General features: G+C 43.0%; 1 protein-coding gene across 1 annotated transcript in view; it reads right to left on the bottom strand.

Moving 5' to 3' along the window:
* Positions 1-16,309, bottom strand: part of LOC141134078 (uncharacterized) — a 53,147-nt gene extending 36,838 nt beyond the window's left edge. The window contains exons 1-5 of the mRNA XM_073623665.1: positions 16,106-16,309; positions 14,485-15,859; positions 11,002-14,289; positions 6,550-6,657; positions 11-126 (exon numbers count right to left, since the gene is read on the bottom strand). Coding sequence (XP_073479766.1) covers positions 11-126; positions 6,550-6,657; positions 11,002-14,289; positions 14,485-15,859; positions 16,106-16,309 — 5,091 coding nt within the window. The remainder of the gene's footprint in view (positions 1-10; positions 127-6,549; positions 6,658-11,001; positions 14,290-14,484; positions 15,860-16,105) is intronic.
* Between the last annotated feature and the right edge of the window lie 4,205 nt (positions 16,310-20,514).

The following is a 20,514-nucleotide window of genomic DNA, read 5'->3' as shown; positions in this document are numbered from 1 at the left end:
CATACATTACCTCACTCAGAAAATTCTCTTTATACTTTTTGTATTTGTCAGAGTTTTCATCCCTGAGGTCTTCAGTAAAGTTTTCTCCTACGGTAATGTTGACTGTTACTGTCACAGTGACGATTTCTATAAAGAGAAGCACATATCAAGTTCTAGTGTGTTTTCTGTTCACATTTTAAGTTATTAGCATAAATATTATTTCAAATATTTTTTTGTGCTCATTTAACAGAATTCTCTTTAATAGCAAAATGTACTTTTTTTTCATTTAAATCTGAACTCTAGACAAAAGCTTAATATTCAGATGAAATACTGTAATTTGTTGTACAGAAAGTTGTAAATTGAAAGTTGTTTTACCTGCTAAAGGATTTATATTTCTGTCCATCCAGTCTTGAGATTTACACTGCTCTGCCACACACTACATGGCCCTGGCTGTCCCTGCTGCACTTTCACTTTTACTTACAGGTCCCCTCACTACATTCACTCTGTGACTGGACAGGGAAAGGAGAAACAACACACTAACAATTTTATCTTTCCTCATCCCCTCTAAGCTCTAAGCTCTACAGACTGTAAAGTGGAATGCAAGATGCTCATGCCAAGCCAAATGCAGGTGTTTTCACTGCTTAAAATACAGAAAATATATGAATGTATTAATGGTTAATGAGCTGCATTCATTTGTGTCTTTTATATCTGCCTGGAGTTCAGCTTTAATTACAAGTGTCATTATTTATTTGGCTTATGTAGTGTTTTACAATACTTACTCAACTGTGTTGTACACTTTATAGAAGAACACAAGTCATGTGTGGTATGCCCGGTACTTCTTTCCTAATGTCACTCCCAACATCACATTTTACAGCAAATTTCGGCAGTCAAAATGACAGCCGGGAGTTGCTGTGTTACGTTACATGCACATGGACATAATTAGGCATAAAATATGCCTAGCATTAATAAAATTGCATTTTTCCACGTTTGGAGAGCTGCAGATAGGGAGTACAGCCAACTATAGAAGGGAATGGCTGTATGCCTCTGTACTCTGTACACGTATAAATGCCAATGCTTCTCTGTATGCATGTGCACCATATTTTAACAAACACTGAAATTTGGCATTTAAGAAGTTACGTTGCACATGTATGCATAGGACAACTCAGAGAAGCATTGCCGTTTCCTGAACAATACCAGGGTGTACTGCATAACAAATCTCCATTACTTTGGAGAAGCCTTGAATTTTTCCAGTAACTTCAAGTCTACAATAAATGTAAAAAGAGTTTTTAAAAAAGTCAACAGACAGTACACTGTAGGTTAATTACATATTTTAAAAATATTTTATATTTCTTAATATATAATGGTATGATAAAACAACAAAAAAAATTTTAAAAAATGTCTTTACGTTTTCTTGTTCCGCCAACAAAACCATGGAATTTTGTTTGAAGGTTGTTGGCTCAAACTTGTCTTGCATACACATGGTCACACAAATGTTGGCCAACAATTACGAACGTGGGAACGCGGTGACGTACAACACGTATGACGAGCCGAGAAAAAGGAAGTTCAATAGCCAGTGCGGCTCCTTCTGCTTGATTCCGAGCATGCGTGAACTTTTGTGCGACGGACTTGTGTACACACGATCGGACTTTCCGACAACAAAGTTTTGTTGGCGGAAAATTTGAGAACCTGCTAGCAAACATTTGTTGGCGGAAAGTCCGACAGCAAATGTTCGATGGAGCATACACGCGGTCGGACTTTCCGACAACAAGCTCACATCCAACATTTCCCGTCGGAAACAGTTGTAACCTGGAATCCATTTTTTCTATTGTCTAAAAAAAATCCTGAAACAACCATCATGCCCCTCAAAAAAACTAGGTAATGTTTTTTACTCATTATATGGGGTTCGTTTTGTGGGGGTAGTTTAATGAGTTATAAAAGAAAACAATATTTTTACAGTGCCTTGAAAAAGTATTCATACCCCTTTTCCACATTTTGTCATGTTACAACCAAAAATGTAAATGTATTTTATTGGGATTTTATGTGATAGATCAACACAAAGTGGCACATCATTGTGAAGTGGAAGGAAAATGATAAATGGTTTTTAAAATGCTTTACAAATAAATATGTGAAAAGTGTGGCATGCATTAGTATTCAGCCCCCCTGAGTCAATATTTTGTAGAACCACCTTTCACTACAATTACAGCTGCAAGTCTTTTTGGGGATTTCTCTATCAGCTTTGCACATCTAGAGAGTGACATTTTTGCCCATTTTTCTTTGCAATACACTGGTAGTTCAAGCTCTGTCAGATTGGATGGAGAGCATCTGTTAAAAGCAATTTTCCAGTATTGCCACAGATTTTCAATTGGATTTAGGTCTGGCTTTAGACTGGGCCATTCTAACACATGAATATGCTTTGATCTAAACCATTACATTGTAGCTCTGGCTGTATGTTTAGGGTTGTTGTCCTGCTGGGAGGTGAACCTCCACCCCAGTCTCAGTCTGCCGAAGAAAAGCATCCCCACAACATGATGCTGCCACCACCACGTTTCACGGTGGGGATGGTGTGTTCAGGGTGATGTGCAGTGTTAGTTTTCCGTCACACATACTGTTTTGCTTTTAGGCCAAAAAATTATATTTTGGTCTCATCTGACCAGAGCACCTTCTTCTACATGTTTGCTGTGTCCCCCACATGGCTTCTCGCAAACTGGTAAACGGAATTCTTATGGCTTTCTTTCAACAATGGCTTTCTTCTTGTCACTCTTACATAAAGGCCAGATTTGTGGAGTGTACGACTAATGCCGCGTACACACGGTCGGACTTTCCGGCATACTTGGTCCGGCGGACCAGAGTGTGCCGGACAATCCGCCCGTGTGTGGGCGGCGGCGGACTTTTCCGGCGGACTTCTTCCCAAAAGCCCGCCGGACCTAGATTTCAAACATGTTTGAAATCTTTCCGTCGGACTCAGTTTCGGGCGGAAAGTCCGCTCGTGTGTGTGCTGGTCCGACGGAAAGCCCGCTCGTGTGTAGGCTGGTCCGACAGACCAAATACGACACGAGGGGATGGTATTGCATCTCGCGCTCGCTGCAATAGGAAAAACAAATCTTCCTATTGCGGCGAGCGCGGGGCATACCAGGCCCTTAGGTCTGGTATGGATTATAAAGGGGAACCCCGCTACGCCGAAAAAACGGCATGGGGTCCCCCTAAAATCCATACCAGACCCCGATCCGAGCACGCAGCCTGGCCGGTCAGGAAAGGGGGTGGGGACGAGCGAGCGCCCCCCCCCCTCCTGAACCGTACCAGGCCGCATGCCCTCAACATGGGGGGTGGGTGCTTTGGGGGAGGGGGGCGCCCTGCGCCCCCCCCCCCCAAAGCACCTTGTCCCCATGTTGATGAGGACAAGGGCCTCTTCCCGACAACCCTGGCCGTTGGTTGTCGGGGTCTGCGGGCGGGGGCTTATCGGAATCTGGGAGCCCCCTTTAATAAGGGGGCCCCCAGATCCCGGCCCCCCACCCTATGTAAATTAGTATGGGGTACATGGTACCCCTACCCATTTACCTAGGAAAAAAGTGTAAGTAATAAAACACACTACACAGGTTTTTAAAATATTTTATTAAACAGCTCCGGGGGGGGGATCTTCCTCCGGCTTCGGGGGTCTTCTTCCGGCTTCGGGGGTCCCTCCGCTTCATCTTCTCCCGGCGTCCGGTTGGTTCTTCTCCGCTCTCCGGCCTCTTCTCCCGGTGTCGCAGGTCTTCGGCCGGCCCCTCCGCTCTCTTCATGTAGCTCTATTGCGAGCGGAGGTCCGGACTTCTGGGCTTCTTGGCTTCTTGGCTTCTCGGCTTCTCTTCTCTTCCCCCAGATGTTGACACGACGCTCTCTCCGGCTGGACTGGTCTCTGAGGGCTGCGTTGTGACTTATATAGGCGGAGACCCCGCCCCCATATGATGTCACAGTCCTTGGGCATGCTGGGACTGTGACGTTTTAGGGGGCGTGGTCGACCACGCCCCCTAAAACATCACAGTCCCAGCATGCCCAGGGACTGTGACATCATATGGGGGCGGGGTCTCCGCCTATATAAGTCACAACGCAGCCCTCAGAGACCAGTCCAGCCGGAGAGAGCGTCGTGTCAACATCTGGGGGAAGAGAAGAGAAGCCAAGAAGCCAAGAAGCCAAGAAGCCCAGAAGTCCGGACCTCCGCTCGCAATAGAGCTACATGAAGAGAGCGGAGGGGCCGGCCGAAGACCTGCGACACCGGGAGAAGAGGCCGGAGAGCGGAGAAGAACCAACCGGACGCCGGGAGAAGATGAAGCGGAGGGACCCCCGAAGCCGGAAGAAGACCCCCGAAGCCGGAGGAAGATCCCCCCCCCGGAGCTGTTTAATAAAATATTTTAAAAACCTGTGTAGTGTGTTTTATTACTTACACTTTTTTCCTAGGTAAATGGGTAGGGGTACCATGTACCCCATACTCATTTACATAGGGTGGGGGGCCGGGATCTGGGGGCCCCCTTATTAAAGGGGGCTCCCAGATTCCGATAAGCCCCCGCCCGCAGACCCCGACAACCAACGGCCAGGGTTGTCGGGAAGAGGCCCTTGTCCTCATCAACATGGGGACAAGGTGCTTTGGGGGGGGGGGGGCGCAGGGCGCCCCCCTCCCCCGAAGCACCCACCCCCCATGTTGAGGGCATGCGGCCTGGTACGGTTCAGGAGGGGGGGGGGCGCTCGCTCGTCCCCACCCCCTTTCCTGACCGGCCAGGCTGCGTGCTCGGATCGGGGTCTGGTATGGATTTTAGGGGGACCCCACGCCGTTTTTTCGGCGTAGCGGGGTTCCCCTTTATAATCCATACCAGACCTAAGGGCCTGGTATGCCCCGCGACGGGGCTAGCAAGGTGTCAATCTCGCCGATAAAAGCGGCAAGATTGACATCCTTTTCTAGTCCCGTCGCACCTGAGTCACGTTCAAAATGAACGGACTTGTCCGTGTGTGGGCAAGTCCGTTCATTCTGAAAGTCCGCCGGAACTCCGGCGAAAGTCCGTCGGAAAGACGGGCGGACTTAGCCCGCCGGAAAATCCCGGCGTGTGTGGGCAAGTCCGTTCGTTTTAAAGTCCGGCGCACCTGGCGGACAAAGTCCGTCGGAAAGTGTGCCGGACCAAGTAGGATAGAAAGTCCGCTCGTGTGTACGCGGCATAATAGTTGTCCTGTGGACAGATTCTCCCACCTGAGCTGTGGATCTCTGCAGCTCCTCCAGAGTTACCATGGGCTTCTTGGCTGCTTCTCTGGTTAATACTCTCCTTGCCTGGCCTGTCAGTTTAGGTGGACAGCCATGTCTTAGTAGGTTTTCAGTTGTGCCATACTCTTTCCATACTCTTCTGGGAAGGTTGTCCACAAGGTTTGGGAGTGTGTCTATGGGAATGTTTGTCCATTCTTCCAGAAAAGCATTTGTGAGGTCAGGCACTGATGTTGGACAAGAAGGCCTGGCTCGCAGTCTCCGCTCTAATTTATCCCAAAGGTGTACTATCAGGTTGGGGTCAGGACTCTGTGCAGGTCAGTCAAGTCCCTCATCCATGTCTTAATGGACCTTAATGGAAAGCCTTCCAAGAAGAGTTTAAGCTGTTATCGCTGCAAAGGGTGGACCAACTCAATATTGAACCTTATGTAATAAGACTGGGATGCCATTAAAGTTCATGTGCGTGTAAAGGCAGGCATCCCAATACTTTTGGTAATATAGTGTATATATAGAGAGTTGGCTGTTAGGCTGGGTTCACACTGGAGAATGCTCCGGCTCACAGCAAGAGTCAGGTGTGTCTCCAGTTACCGTTTCAGGTCCGATTTCAGCCTGAATTTGTGGGTGACTTCAGACCTGAAACAGACCAAAAGACGCACAGAGCTCCTGTGCAATTCGCACCGGAGCCGCTGCGGAAATGTGCGAACCGGCTCCATAGAGAGGCGGTCACAATCTCCTGCTATACAAACTGAATGCGGGGAAAGCCACATCCAATTCGCAATGATGTGAACCCAGCCTTTATCACAAACTTTCCTGAATTGAATCACTTTGAAGATTTATTTTTGAATTTAGAAACGTTATAGATGTAATTATGCATCGTTATTTACAGCATTTGAATTAAATAAACTCTCCTCTAAAAATATAACACTATAAGAGGTCTTTCTCATATTTTACTTCTATTTTCATGGAACCCTTAGATGGCCGAGTCCATACCCGATTATCTCCATACCCGCTCAAATCGGACAATATACAGCCATTGCGGGTTATTTACTAAAGCTGGAGAGTGCAAAATCTGGTGCAGCGCTTTATAGAAACCAATCAGCTTCCAGGTTTTATTGCCAAAGCTTAATTGAACAAGCTGAAGTTAGAAGCTGATTGGCTATCATGCACAGCTGTATCAGGTTCTGAGTTTCTCCAGTTTTAGTAAATCTCCCCCATTGCGTATTTGCTTGTTTTGGGCACCTTGTGAATGCAATGCTGGGAACTCTAAATGATAACAAAATTTAAATATTTTCTCAGATATCATGATCCACCAATAATGTATTCCTTTTATAGAATGGAAATAAACTTACTTTTTTTGATTTCAATCACAAGGAATTCACACCTGATCCCGTAGAAATTTTCATTTTTGCATACACACTTGTTTCCATCATAATAACCACCATTTTCACAATTGCCTCCTTTAAAGACATTACATAAAAACAAGTGAGTTTTTACAAATTCCTGATTTTTTTCAATTTGCAAAAATATCACTCTGGCACTGGGATTTATCCTGTACAAATATTTATTTCTTAAATCGGGACTAAATTTTATCTGAGCACCACAAACTGAAACTCATTTCATGTTTAATATTTTATGTTTAATATTCAAAGCAAATTCACCTATCTTCAATGTCTCCATGATTTATCTTGTTGAGAAATGAATTTGAAATATACCCCTCCTAGCATTTCTAGCTGTGGCCATCTTGGGTAAGGGCAGATGTTTCATGTATCATTTACTTCTAGGGATCCATCTGCCCTTAGCTCAGGCATGCAAGCAGGAGGGTGTGCTTAGCAGAGAAAGCCCCTCCTCTCCACATGAAAGACTAAAATGCCCATGAAGGCTCCTGGGATGAATGACGATATTTGGCCTAGGCCGGAAGCCAGGAGGAAACTGAAGTAATTTAAAAAAAAGTTTAAAACAAGCAAATATAATATACCTTCCTATCTATGTATTAATGCTAGCAGCATAAGGAATAAAATAGCTAATGCTGATTGAGAGAGTTTAGTTCTGCTTTAATGTGAAAACATTGTGATTGTGATCCTTTTGATAACTATACTCTTTGCAATTTGAATACACAATTTTGATTCCATCTCCTTTAAATCTATAAAAACTAAGTAGCAGAAACCTAGTAGTGGCCCATCCATAAGAGGTGCAAGGGCGCCGTCCTCCTAATCCATGCGCCCCTAATCTCCAAGCAGTGCACCAGACGCATGGATTTCAATGGGTTTTTTTTTTTTTAAGCACATGATTAGAGCCTGAGGCTCTAATTGGCTTAAAAAAAATGTGGGCTGAGCCCACCCAGTTGTGTTACAATAGCGAATCAATATTCGCTATTGTCTTCCTGATTCTCCTCCTGACCAATCAGGAAGCGGGTCTTAAGACCCAACTAGCTGAGAGGAGAAGCGATCGTATTGGCCACCGAGGGAAGGAGGAGGGAAGCTGCCAAGGAGGAAGCCACCATGAAGCTGGAGACACAGGTTAAGCCAACGAGGAGGAAGCCGCCGCCGAGGAGGAGGAGACGCAGGAAGGAGTCGAAGCTGTCCATAACCTAGATTAGGTAAGTGCAGGGCTGATTGGGGGATGAGCGAGCGATGGGGGGGTGGGGGGTTTGACTGAGAGACCGGCCGACCGAGGGGGGTTTCGGGGGTGGTGGCGGGATGTCTTGTTTGCCGCCCCCTCCAAAATATACAGCACCAGCCGCCACTCCAGAAACCCAAAATTAATTAACAATTAACAATTAACAAAATTAATAATTTTGTATTTGGTCACATAGGCTTTCTTCCTGCAAAATTCTTGGTAGATCTAAAGAAAATGATTCAATTATATTGCATGGTAGGAGCAGAAGGTGATAAAAGAAAAAAAAATTATGATTTTCCTCTAATTTTCAGAAAACAGTAAAAATTTAACAATTCACTAAGAATTGCTTTGTTTTCTTAATATGATTAAAAATGTTTAAGAATAATACTACTAAAAATAAGAATGCTTATTGTTGTTAAATTACATACTCAAAAAAATATATATAATGCAATATAAATGTGAGACTGGCATGTCTCTGCACATATGATATAGCTGTAAAAAATGTACATTCAAAAAGAAATATTTAAATATTGATATACAGTTGTGCTCATAAGTTTACATACCCTGGCAGAATTTATGATTTCTTGGCCATTTTTCAGAGAATATGAATGATAACACAAAAATGTTCCTTTCACTCATGGTTAGTGTTTGGCTGAAGCCATTTATTAGCAATCAACTGTGTTTACTCTTTTAAAATCATAATCACAACAGAAACTACCCAAATGACCCTGATCAAAAGTTTACATACCCCAGTTCTTAATACTGTACCATGTATTGCCCCCTTTTAACATCAATGACAGCTTGAAGTCTTTTGTGGTATTTCTGGGTGAGGCTCTTTATCTTCTCAGAGGGTAAAGCTGCCCATTCCTCTTGGCAAAAAGCCTCCAGTTCCTGTAAATTCTTGGGCTGTCTTGTATGAACTGCATGTTTGAGTTCTCCCCAGAGTGGCTCATCAAATATTGAGCCAATATTGAGGTCAGGAGATTGAGATGGCCACTCCAGAACCTCCACTTTATTCTGCTGTAGCCAATGACAGGTCGACTTGACCTTGTGTTTTGGATCTTTGTCATGTTGGAATGTCCAAGTTCGTCCCATGCGCAGCTTCCTGGCTGATGAATGCAAATGTTCCTACAGTACTTTTTGATAACATACTGCATTTATCTTGCCAACAATTTTGACCAAATCTCCTGTTCCTTTGTAGCTCACACATCCCCAAAACATCAGTGATCCACCTCCGTACCTTTTTATCATAGGCCTTGTTGACGCCTCTCCAAATGTAGCGTTTATGGTTGTGGCCAAAAAGCTCAATTTTGGTCTCATCACTCTAAATGACTTTGTGTCAGAAGGTTTGAGTCTTGTATCTGCGCTGCTTGGCGTATTGTAAGCAGGATACTTTGTGGCATTTGTATAGTAATGGTTTTCTTCTGGGGACTCGACCATGCAGCCCATCTTTCTTCAAGTGCCTCCTTATTGTGCATCTTGAAACAGCCACACCACATGTTTTCAGAGAGTCCTGTATTTCACCTGAAGTTATTTTTCTTTGCATCCCGAACAATTTTGCTGGCAGTTGCGGCTGAAATTTTAGTTGGTCTACCTGACCGTGGTTTGGTTTCAACAGAACCCCTCATTTTCCACTTCTTGATTAAAGTTTAAACACTGCTGATTGGCATTCTCAATTCCTTAGATATCATTTTATATCCCTTTCCTGTTTTATACAGTTCAACTACCTTTTCCCGCAGATCTATTGACAATTATTTTGCTTTCCCCATGACTCGGAATCCAGAAACGTCAGTGCAGCACTAGATGAAAGAGGCAAGGATCTGTCAGGAGTCCAGAAAGCATTGACCTTTTATACACACACAATAATTATAAGCAAACAGATCACAGGTGACGATGGTTACCTTTAATAGCCATTCAAACCCCTTTGTGTCAACTTGTGTGCATGTTATCAGGCCAAAATCACCAGGGCATTTAAACTTTTGATGGACAGCAGCGATGGGCATTGATGGGCAGCACTGATAAGCGGGACTGATAGCCAGCACTGACTGGCATCACTAATGGCCACTGATTGGTGGCACTTGTGGGCAGTGGTGGGCACTGATTGCTGGCACTGGTGGGTACTCATCGCTGGTACTGATTTGTGGCACTGGTGGCGTTATTGTAATCAGGGCACTGATGATCAGTGCCCTGATTAGATGTGTAGATGTCTCCTGTGAGGAGATGCCGCTAATCGGCTCTTCTCGCCACACACTCTGTCAGTGTGAGGCGAGGAGCGCCGATTACTGGCATCTCCGTGTTTACATGTGACCGGCTGTGATTGGACACAGCCGATCACATGGTTAAAAAGCCGCGGACGTGGCTCTTTACAGAGATCGGGGTCCCCACGGGCGCGCGAGAGCGGCCGTTCTGGGACGCCATCATATGACGTCGTCCCAGAACAAGAGCCACACCGCCCTGCCCTCATTTGATGGTGGGCAGGCAGCAACTAGTTAAAAGAAGTAAACACCATTGGTTGATAATGAATGGCTTCAGCCAAACACTAACCATGAGTGAAATAAATGTTTTTGTGTTATTATTCATATTCTCTAAAAAATGGCCAAGAATTCATAAATTCTGCCAGGGCATGTAAACTTATGAGCACAACTGTAATTGAGTCAATAAATAACAGTTTCTTTACCCTAATTATTAATATTAAATCTGAACATTAAAGTGTACATTCATCTTTTCCATAAACATTAACCAACAACATACTCCCACCCCCCAAGTCCCTGCTGTACTTTTCGCCGTAGGTGATGAGATGTCTGTGCCTTCGCAGTGTAGCAGTCCAGGGATTTGAAATACATCTCCCCCTTCTTTCTGCAGGGCATCCAGGATGGATCAGAGCACTTCTGATTGGTCAGATATATATTGGTCACATATCAGTGTTAATCTGGAGCGCTCTGATCTGTCCAGGAAGACCTGGAGAAAGACGAGGGAAAAGAGCAGAGATTTCTAATCCCTGGATTGCTAGAATGGTTGCGTGGGTGCTGACATCTCATCACCCATGGAGGTACAGTAAGTACAGAGGGAATTTGGAATAAATCCACTTAATCCATCAGGTGAAAAAAATAATTATCCAAAGAAAAAAAAAAAAGATGAAAGTCCATAGTGAAAATATGGCAAAATATTTGTAAGCTCACACTCACCTGGCTGTGTTCTCGGTGGCTTTTTGGTAGTAGAGGTTGTTGGTGTGGACTGGGTAGAAGTCTTAGTAGACTGACTAGTGGATAATATGGTGGAGGGCTGTGTAGAAGACTGTATAGTTGTATTAGAAGTGGGTCTACTTTCAGTAGAATGATTAGTGGATAATATGGTGGTTGGTTGTGTAGAGGACTGTGTAGTTGTATTAGAAGTGGGTCTGCTTTCAGTAGACTGATTAGTGGATAATATGGTGGAGGGCTGTGTAGAGAACTGTATAGTTGTATTAGAAGTGGGTCTACTTTCAGTAGACTGATTAGTGGATAATATGGTGGAGGGCAGTGTAGAGGACTGTATAGTTGTATTAGAAGTGGGTCTACTTTCAGTAGACCGAGTAGTGGATAATATGGTGGAGGGCTGTGTAGAGGACTGTATAGTTGTATTAGAAGTGGGTCTACTTTCAGTAGACTGATTAGTGGATAATATGGTGGAGGGCAGTGTAGAGGACTGTATAGTTGTATTAGGAGTGGGTCTACTTTCAGTAGACTGATTAGTGGATAATATGATGGAGGGCAGTGTAGAGGACTGTATAGTTGTATTAGACGTGGGTCTACTTTCAGTAGAATGATTAGTGGATAATATGGTGGAGGGCAGTGTAGAGGACTGTGTAGTTGTATTAGAAGTGGGTCTACTTTCAGTAGACTGATTAGTGGATAATATGATGGAGGGCAGTGTAGAGGACTGTATAGTTGTATTAGAAGTGGGTCTACTTTCAGTAGACTGATTAGTGGATAATATGGTGGAGGGCAGTGTAGAGGACTGTATAGTTGTATTAGGAGTGGGTCTACTTTCAGTAGAATGATTAGTGGATAATGTGGTGAAAGGTTGTGTAAAGGACTGTGTAGTTGTATTAGAAGTGGGTCTACTTTCAGTAGAATGATTAGTGGATAATATGGTGGATGGTTGTGTAGAGGACTGTGTAATTGTATCAGGAGTGGGTCTAATTACAGTAGATTGATTAGTGGATAATATGGTGGGGGGTTGTGTAGAGGACTGTGTAGTTGTATTATAAGTGGGTCTACTTTCAGTAGACTGGTTAGTGGATATTATGGTGGAGGGTTGTATAGAGGACTGTTTACCTGTGGGTACAGTTTCACTAGAATATTCAGTGAATGAGACTGTGGGTATCTCTGTTGTGAATGTTATAGATGTATCAGAAGTGGGTACAGTTTCACTAGAATAACCAGTTAATAAAGTTGTTGGTGTCTCTGTTGTAGACTGTATGGATAGAGGAGAGGTGGCTAAAGTTTCAGTAGAGTGCTCAGTAAATAAAGTTGTTGATATTTCTGGTGTGGACTGTATAGATTTAACAGGGGTGGAAATAGTTTCAGTAGAACGATCAGTGAATGAGGTTGTGGGTATCTCTGTTGAAGACTTTATGGATATATCTGAGGTGAGTTCAGTTTCAGTAGAATGATCAGTTAATGAGGTTGTGGGTATCACTGTTGAGGACTGTATTGATACATCTGAGGTGAGTACAGTTTCAGTAGAATGATCAGTTAATGAGGTTGTGGATATCTCTGTTGAGGACTGTATGGATATAGCTGAGGTGGATTCAGTTTCAGTAGAATAATCAGTTAATGAGGTTGTGGGTTTTTCTGTTGACGACTGTATTGATATATCTAAGGTGGGTTTGGTTTCAGTAGAATGATCAGTTAATGAGGTTGTGGGCATTTCTGTTGTGGATGGTCTGGATATATCTGAGGTAAGTTCACTTTCAGTAGAATAATCAGTTAATGAGGTTGTGGGTATCACTGTTGAGGACTGTATGGATACATCTGAGGTGAGTACAGTTTCAGTAGAATGATCGGTTAATGAGGTTGTGGGTATCTCTGTTGAGAGCTGTATGGATATAAAAGAGGTGGTTATAGTTTCAGTAGAAAGAACAGTTAATGAGGTTCTGGGTATCTCTGTTGTGGACGGCATGGATATAGCTGAGGTGGATTCAGTTTCAGTAGAATAATCAGTTAATGGGGTCGTGGGTTTTTCTGTTGAGGACTGTATGGATATATCTAAGGTGGGTTCGGTTTCAATAGAATGATCAGTTAATGAGGTTGTGGGTATCTCTGTTGTGGATGGTATGGATATATCTGAGGTGGGTTCACTTTCAGTAGAATGATCAGTTAATGAGGTTGTGGATATCTCTGTTGTGGACGGTATGGATATATCTGAGGTTGATTCAGTTTCAGTGGAATAATCAGTTAATGAGGTTGTGGGTTTTTCTGTTGAGGACTGTATAGATATATCTAAGGTGGGTTCAGTTTCAGTAGAATGATCAGTTAATGAGGTTTTGGGTATCTCTGTTGTGGATGGTATGGATATATCTGAGGTGAGTTCACTTTCAGTAGAATAATCGGTTAATGAGGTTGTGGGTTTTTCTGTTGAGGACTGTATAGATATATCCAAGGTGGGTTCGGTTTCAGTAGAATGATCAGTTAATGAGGTTGTGGGTATCTCTGTTGTGGATGGTATGAATATATCTGAGGTGGGTTCACTTTCAGTAGAATGATCAGTTAATGAGGTTGTGGGCATTTCTGTTGTGGATGGTCTGGATATATCTGAGGTGAGTTCACTTTCAGTAGAATAATCAGTTAATGAGGTTGTGGGTATCACTGTTGAGGACTGTATGGATACATCTGAGGTGAGTACAGTTTCAGTAGAATGATTGGTTAATGAGGTTGTGGGTATCTCTGTTGAGGGCTGTATGGATATAAAAGAGGTGGTTATAGTTTCAGTAGAAAGATCAGTTAATGAGGTTGTGGGTATCTCTGTTGTGGACGGCATGGATATAGCTGAGGTGGATTCAGTTTCAGTAGAATAATCAGTTAATGAGGTCGTGGGTTTTTCTGTTGAGGACTGTATAGATATATCTAAGGTGGGTACGGTTTTAGTAGAATTATCAGTTAATGAGGTTTTGGGTATCTCTGTTGTGGATGGTATGGATATATCTGAGGTGAGTTCACTTTCAGTAGAATGATCAGTTAATGAGGTTGTGGGTATCTCTGTTGTGGACGGTATGGATATATCTGAGGTTGATTCCGTTTCAGTGGAATAATCAGTTAATGAGGTTGTGGGTTTTTCTGTTGAGGACTGTATAGATATATCTAAGGTGGGTTCGGTTTCAGTAGAATGATCAGTTAATGAGGTTTTGGGTATCTCTGTTGTGGATGGTATGGATATATCTGAGGTGAGTTCACTTTCAGTAGAATAATCGGTTAATGAGGTTGTGGGTTTTTCTGTTGAGGACTGTATTGATATATCCAAGGTGGGTTCGGTTTCAGTAGAATGATCAGTTAATGAGGTTGTGGGTATCTCTGTTGTGGATGGTATGGATATATCTGAGGTGGGTTCACTTTCAGTAGAATGATCAGTTAATGAGGTTGTGGGCATTTCTGTTGTGGATGGTCTGGATATATCTGAGGTGAGTTCACTTTCAGTAGAATAATCAGTTAATGAGGTTGTGGGTATCTCTGTTGAGAGCTGTATGGATATAAAAGAGGTGGTTATAGTTTCAGTAGAAAGAACAGTTAATGAGGTTGTGGGTATCTCTGTTGTGGACGGCATGGATATAGCTGAGGTGGATTCAGTTTCAGTAGAATAATCAGTTAATGAGGTTGTGGGTTTTTCTGTTGAGGACTGTATAGATATATCTAAGGTGGGTTCGGTTTCAGTAGAATGATCAGTTAATGAGGTTTTGGGTATCTCTGTTGTGGATGGTATGGATATATCTGAGGTGAGTTCACTTTCAGTAGAATGATCAGTTAATGAGGTTGTGGGTATCTCTGTTGTGGACGGTATGGATATATCTGAGGTTGACTCCGTTTCAGTGGAATAATCAGTTAATGAGGTTGTGGGTTTTTCTGTTGAGGACTGTATAGATATATCTAAGGTGGGTTCGGTTTCAGTAGAATGATCAGTTAATGAGGTTTTGGGTATCTCTGTTGTGGATGGTATGGATATATCTGAGGTGAGTTCACTTTCAGTAGAATAATCGGTTAATGAGGTTGTGGGTTTTTCTGTTGAGGACTGTATTGATATATCCAAGGTGGGTTCGGTTTCAGTAGAATGATCAGTTAATGAGGTTGTGGGTATCTCTGTTGTGGATGGTATGAATATATCTGAGGTGGGTTCACTTTCAGTAGAATGATCAGTTAATGAGGTTGTGGGCATTTCTGTTGTGGATGGTCTGGATATATCTGAGGTGAGTTCACTTTCAGTAGAATAATCAGTTAATGAGGTTGTGGGTATCACTGTTGAGGACTGTATGGATACATCTGAGGTGAGTACAGTTTCAGTAGAATGATTGGTTAATGAGGTTGTGGGTATCTCTGTTGAGGGCTGTATGGATATAAAAGAGGTGGTTATAGTTTCAGTAGAAAGATCAGTTAATGAGGTTGTGGGTATCTCTGTTGTGGATGGCTTGGATATAGCTGAGGTGGATTCAGTTTCAGTAGAATAATCAGTTAATGAGGTCGTGGGTTTTTCTGTTGAGGACTGTATAGATATATCTAAGGTGGGTTCGGTTTCAGTAGAATGATCAGTTAATGAGGTTGTGGGTATCTCTGTTGTGGACGGTATGGATATATCTGAGGTTGATTCCGTTTCAGTGGAATAATCAGTTAATGAGGTTGTGGGTTTTTCTGTTGAGGATTGTATAGATATATCTAAGGTGGGTTCGGTTTCAGTAGAATGATCAGTTAATGAGGTTTTGGGTATCTCTGTTGTGGATGGTATGGATATATCTGAGGTGAGTTCACTTTCAGTAGAATAATCGGTTAATGAGGTTGTGGGTTTTTCTGTTGAGGACTGTATTGATATATCCAAGGTGGGTTCGGTTTCAGTAGAATGATCAGTTAATGAGGTTGTGGGTATCTCTGTTGTGGATGGTATGGATATATCTGAGGTGGGTTCACTTTCAGTAGAATGATCAGTTAATGAGGTTGTGGGCATTTCTGTTGTGGATGGTCTGGATATATCTGAGGTGAGTTCACTTTCAGTAGAATAATCAGTTAATGAGGTTGTGGGTATCACTGTTGAGGACTGTATGGATACATCTGAGGTGAGTACAGTTTCAGTAGAATGATTGGTTAATGAGGTTGTGGGTATCTCTGTTGAGGGCTGTATGGATATAAAAGAGGTGGTTATAGTTTCAGTAGAAAGATCAGTTAATGAGGTTGTGGGTATCTCTGTTGTGGACGGCATGGATATAGCTGAGGTGGATTCAGTTTCAGTAGAATAATCAGTTAATGAGGTCATGGGTTTTTCTGTTGAGGACTGTATGGATATATCTAAGGTGGGTTCGGTTTCAGTAGAATGATCAGTTAATGGGGTTGTGGGTATCTCTGTTGTGGATGGTATGGATATATCTGAGGTGGGTTCACTTTCAGTAGAATGATCAGTTAATGAGGTTGTGGATATCTCTGTTGTGGACGGTATGGATATATCTGAGGTGGATTCAGTTTCAGTGGAATAGTCAGTTAATGAGGTTGTGGGTTTTTCTGTTGAGAACTGTATAGATATATCTAAGGTGGGTTCCGTTTCAGTAGAATGATCAGTTAATGAGGTTGTGGGTATCACTGTTGAGGACTGTATGGATACATCTGAGGTGAGTACAGTTTCAGTAGAATGATCGGTTAATGAGGTTGTGGGTATCTCTGTTGAGGACTGTATGGATATAAAAGAGGTGGTTATAGTTTCAGTAGAAAGATCAGTTAATGAGGTTTTGGGTATCTCTGTTGTGGACGGCATGGAGATAGCTGAGGTGGGATCAGTTTCAGTAGAATAATCGGTTAATATGGTTGTGGGTTTTTCTGTTGAGGACTGTATGGATATATCCAAGGTGGGTTTGGTTTCAGTAGAATGATCAGTTAAAGAGGTTGTGGGTATCTCTGTTGTGGATGGTATGGATATATCTGAGGTGGGTTCACTTTCAGTAGAATGATCAGTTAATGAGGTTGTGGGTATCTCTGTTGTGGAAGGTATGGATATATCTGAGGTGGTTTCAGTGGTTGTGGATTCTGTGCTTGAATTTGAGTCTGGCGTTAATTTTTCTGATGTTGCATCACTGGTTGTTGATGAAGGGAATTCTGTTTCTGGAGTAATAGAAAAGTTTACAGATTGTTATATTAATATTGTAGCTCATTCTGTTAGTGTTGTTGACAATAAATTTTAAATATGTTCAGTGCCTGTACAGCAGAAGTTAAAAATAGTTAGAGGTGTTGCGTTAATTTTTCTTACAAGTATCGTCATCAAGCTATCCAGGTTTAAGTTTCTTTCAGAAATTTTTGATCACGGTGAACAATAAGTCAAAAATTCCATATTTCCCCATGGTGTTGGCTCCTATATGTCTTTCAACCTGGAACACTGAGAACTTGTGTTGGAGAAGAGTTGCTACAGGGGGCAACTCCAGAAGGTGAGTATTGTAGTATAACTTTTTTTTTTACTGTATAGCAGACAATTCAAAAAAGAAAAAAAAAACTATATTATATTGCCTGGAGTTGTGCTTTCATTAGCCCATTAAAGTGTTTTTTTTTTTTGACAAGTTCTAGAAAAGTTAAGCAGACATAAAAATTTATAAGATGTGAATGTATAATAAATATGTAAAGCGCTGTGTAAATTGGCCGCACTATATAAGCACCTGTAATAAAATAAATAAGTAAATAAGAATTTTGAAAAGTAATGCTGTTATTGGAGCCTGAAGCAAGAATGTCTGCCTCCCTGCCCTCGAACTAAAGGCAATTTCTTTTCAATTTGGAATAAGAGAGGGTCATAACTCCTGTTATTTTTTTTTTCTATCTGTGTCCCATTGGGGAGATTTCCCTTCATTTCCTGTCCCATAGCCAAACAGGAAGTGAAAACAAGTCCAAAACTGAGGGATTCCCTGGTTGTCACCAGAGCTAGTGTCCTTATTGGAAGATTTCCTCTCTGGTCCTGTTCTGGGGACAACCCAAAATTGGGGATTTTACTTTCACTCTCGGTGATAATGGTAAACAGGACAAATAGAGAGGGTGAATCTCTAATGAAGACACAGTCTAAAACTATAAAAATAATATACTATATAGGTAATATATTACTAGTTTTGGTAGTAACTTACTATAATTACCTAATAGGAAGTCGGGGTAAGTTCACTATAGTGTCAAAAATATTGAGATGTCTGCCTTTACATGCACCTGAACTTTAATGGCATCCCAGTCTTAGTCCGTAGTGCTCAATATTGAGTTGGCCCACCCTTTGCAGCTATAAGAGCTTCAACTCTTCTGGGAAGGTGGTCCACATGGTTTAGGAGTGTGTCTATGGGAATGTTTGACCATTCTTCCAGAAGAGCATTTGTGAGGTAAGGCCAGTCAAGTTCCTCCACCCCAAACTCGCTCATTATGGACCTTGCTTTGTGCCTTCTCCAAATCATTTAGTGGAGGGGGGATTATGGTGTGGGGTTCCTTAGTTTCAGTGAAGGGAATTGTTAAGGCGTCCGCATACCAAGACATTTTGGACAATTTCCAATGTCTTCGAATGCTGACGCCTTAAGAGTTCCCTTCACTAGAACTAAGGGGCTAAGCCCAACCCCTGAAAAACAACCCCACACCATAATCCCCACTCCACCAAATGATTTGGACCAGTGCACAAAGCAAGGTCCATAAAGACATGGATGGCCAGGGAGACATTGGCCAGGGAGTCTTAGGATTCCCTGGCCAATCGTGTCTCAGGACACACTTCCTGTGCGACTGGGAGGAGAATGTCTCTCTGTGTGCTTCCTGGCAGAATTGGTCAGAGCGGCCCCGCCTATTCCTACCCCCTGCCTCCATAAGGTAAGGCATCCGCTGTCAGTCTCCCATGGTGGGAGGGTGGTGTCAGTTTGTGGCGTTGGTGGTGTTAGTTTTGAGCCACCATTGGTTGTCACTAGGGATGAGCTTCGTGTTCGAGTCGAACCCATGTTCGACTCGAACATCGTCTGTTCGCCCGTTCGCCGAATTGCGAACGATATGGGCCGTTCGCGCCAAATTCGTGTGGCGCGTCACGGCCCATAATTCACTGCGGCATCGCAGTGCATTGCTGGCTGATGATTGGCCAAGCATGCACTATGACCCGCATGCTTGGCCAATCACAGCGCCGTCTGAACAGAGAGCCGTAATTGGCCAAAGCCAAGGAGGCTTTGGCCAATTATGGCTCAGGGGATTTAGTACACGCCCCACACTATATAAGGCCGCCTGCACGGCGGCCCTGTGTAGTGTGTGTTCCGGCGTTCATTGAGAGAGAGAGAGAGAGAGACAGACAGTGACATTTGATTTGAGTTAGATAGATTAGGCAGAACAGTCAGTCAGTTAGCTGCACTTACAGTGTATTGTGTATATATATGCATCCCAGGTGTTGCATATATATATATATACACTGTATTCAGTTTAGCTAGATCCGTTCCTGTTATCTTCTTACTGACAGGCAGGCTTGTCTTGTTACAGTATATACAGCTACCTGAAGAAAATTACTGGTGTTCTTTTGATCCAATTAGTACCACAGTCAGGCAGCTAGACTATTTACAGTTAGTGCAGTGCGTCCTGCTCACAGTGTTCAGCTAAACCTACAAGTTAGTGGGGTGCGTCTACCTCACAGTGTTCAGCTAAACCTACAAGCTAGTGGGGTGCGTCCTGCTCACAGTGTTCAGCTAGATCCGTTCCTGTTATCTTCTTACTGACAGGCAGGCTTGTCTTGTAACAGTATATACAGCTACCTGAAGAAAATTGCTGGTGTTCTTTTGATCCCATTAGTACCACAGTCAGGCAGCTAGACTATTTACAGTTTGTGCAGTGCGTCCTGCTCACAGTGTTCAGCTAGATCCGTTCCTGTTATCTTCTTACTGACAGGCAGGCTTGTCTTGTTACAGTATATACAGCTACCTGAAGAAAATTACTGGTGTTCTTTTGATCCTATTAGTACCACAGTCAGGCAGCTAGACTATTTACAGTTAGTGCAGTGCGTCCTGCTCACAGTGTTCAGCTAAACCTACAAGTTAGTGGGGTGCGTCCTGCTCACAGTGTTCAGCTAAACCTAAAAGTTAGTGGGGTGCATCCTGCTCACAGTGTTCAGCTAAACCTACAAGTTAGTGGGGTGCATCCACCTCACAGTGATCAGCTAAAGCTACCTGTAGAAGGTTGGTGGTGTTCTCATACTACAGGCAGGCAGTTGATTTTGCTAGCTGCAGTATCAGTACATATATACATATATATATATATATATATATATATATATATATATATATATATATCCCAGCTTAGTTTAGCTACAGGCCATTAGTATGTCTGGAATGCCAAGAAGGAGAGGCAGACAGTCACAAGCCAATAAGAGAGGGCAAGCAGGCTCTGTGTCTAGTGCTGGTCGTGGAGACGGTGCATCCTCATCAGCACGTGGCCGTGGGACACGCTTGGCCTTTTTTTCGGCAGCTGGCCGTGTTGAGCCGCAACATGCGGAAG

The sequence above is a fragment of the Aquarana catesbeiana genome, linkage group LG03 (assembly GCF_042186555.1).
Source record: "Aquarana catesbeiana isolate 2022-GZ linkage group LG03, ASM4218655v1, whole genome shotgun sequence".
Lineage (NCBI taxonomy): Eukaryota > Metazoa > Chordata > Amphibia > Anura > Ranidae > Aquarana > Aquarana catesbeiana.
This window is presented reverse-complemented; position numbering and strand designations above follow the sequence as displayed.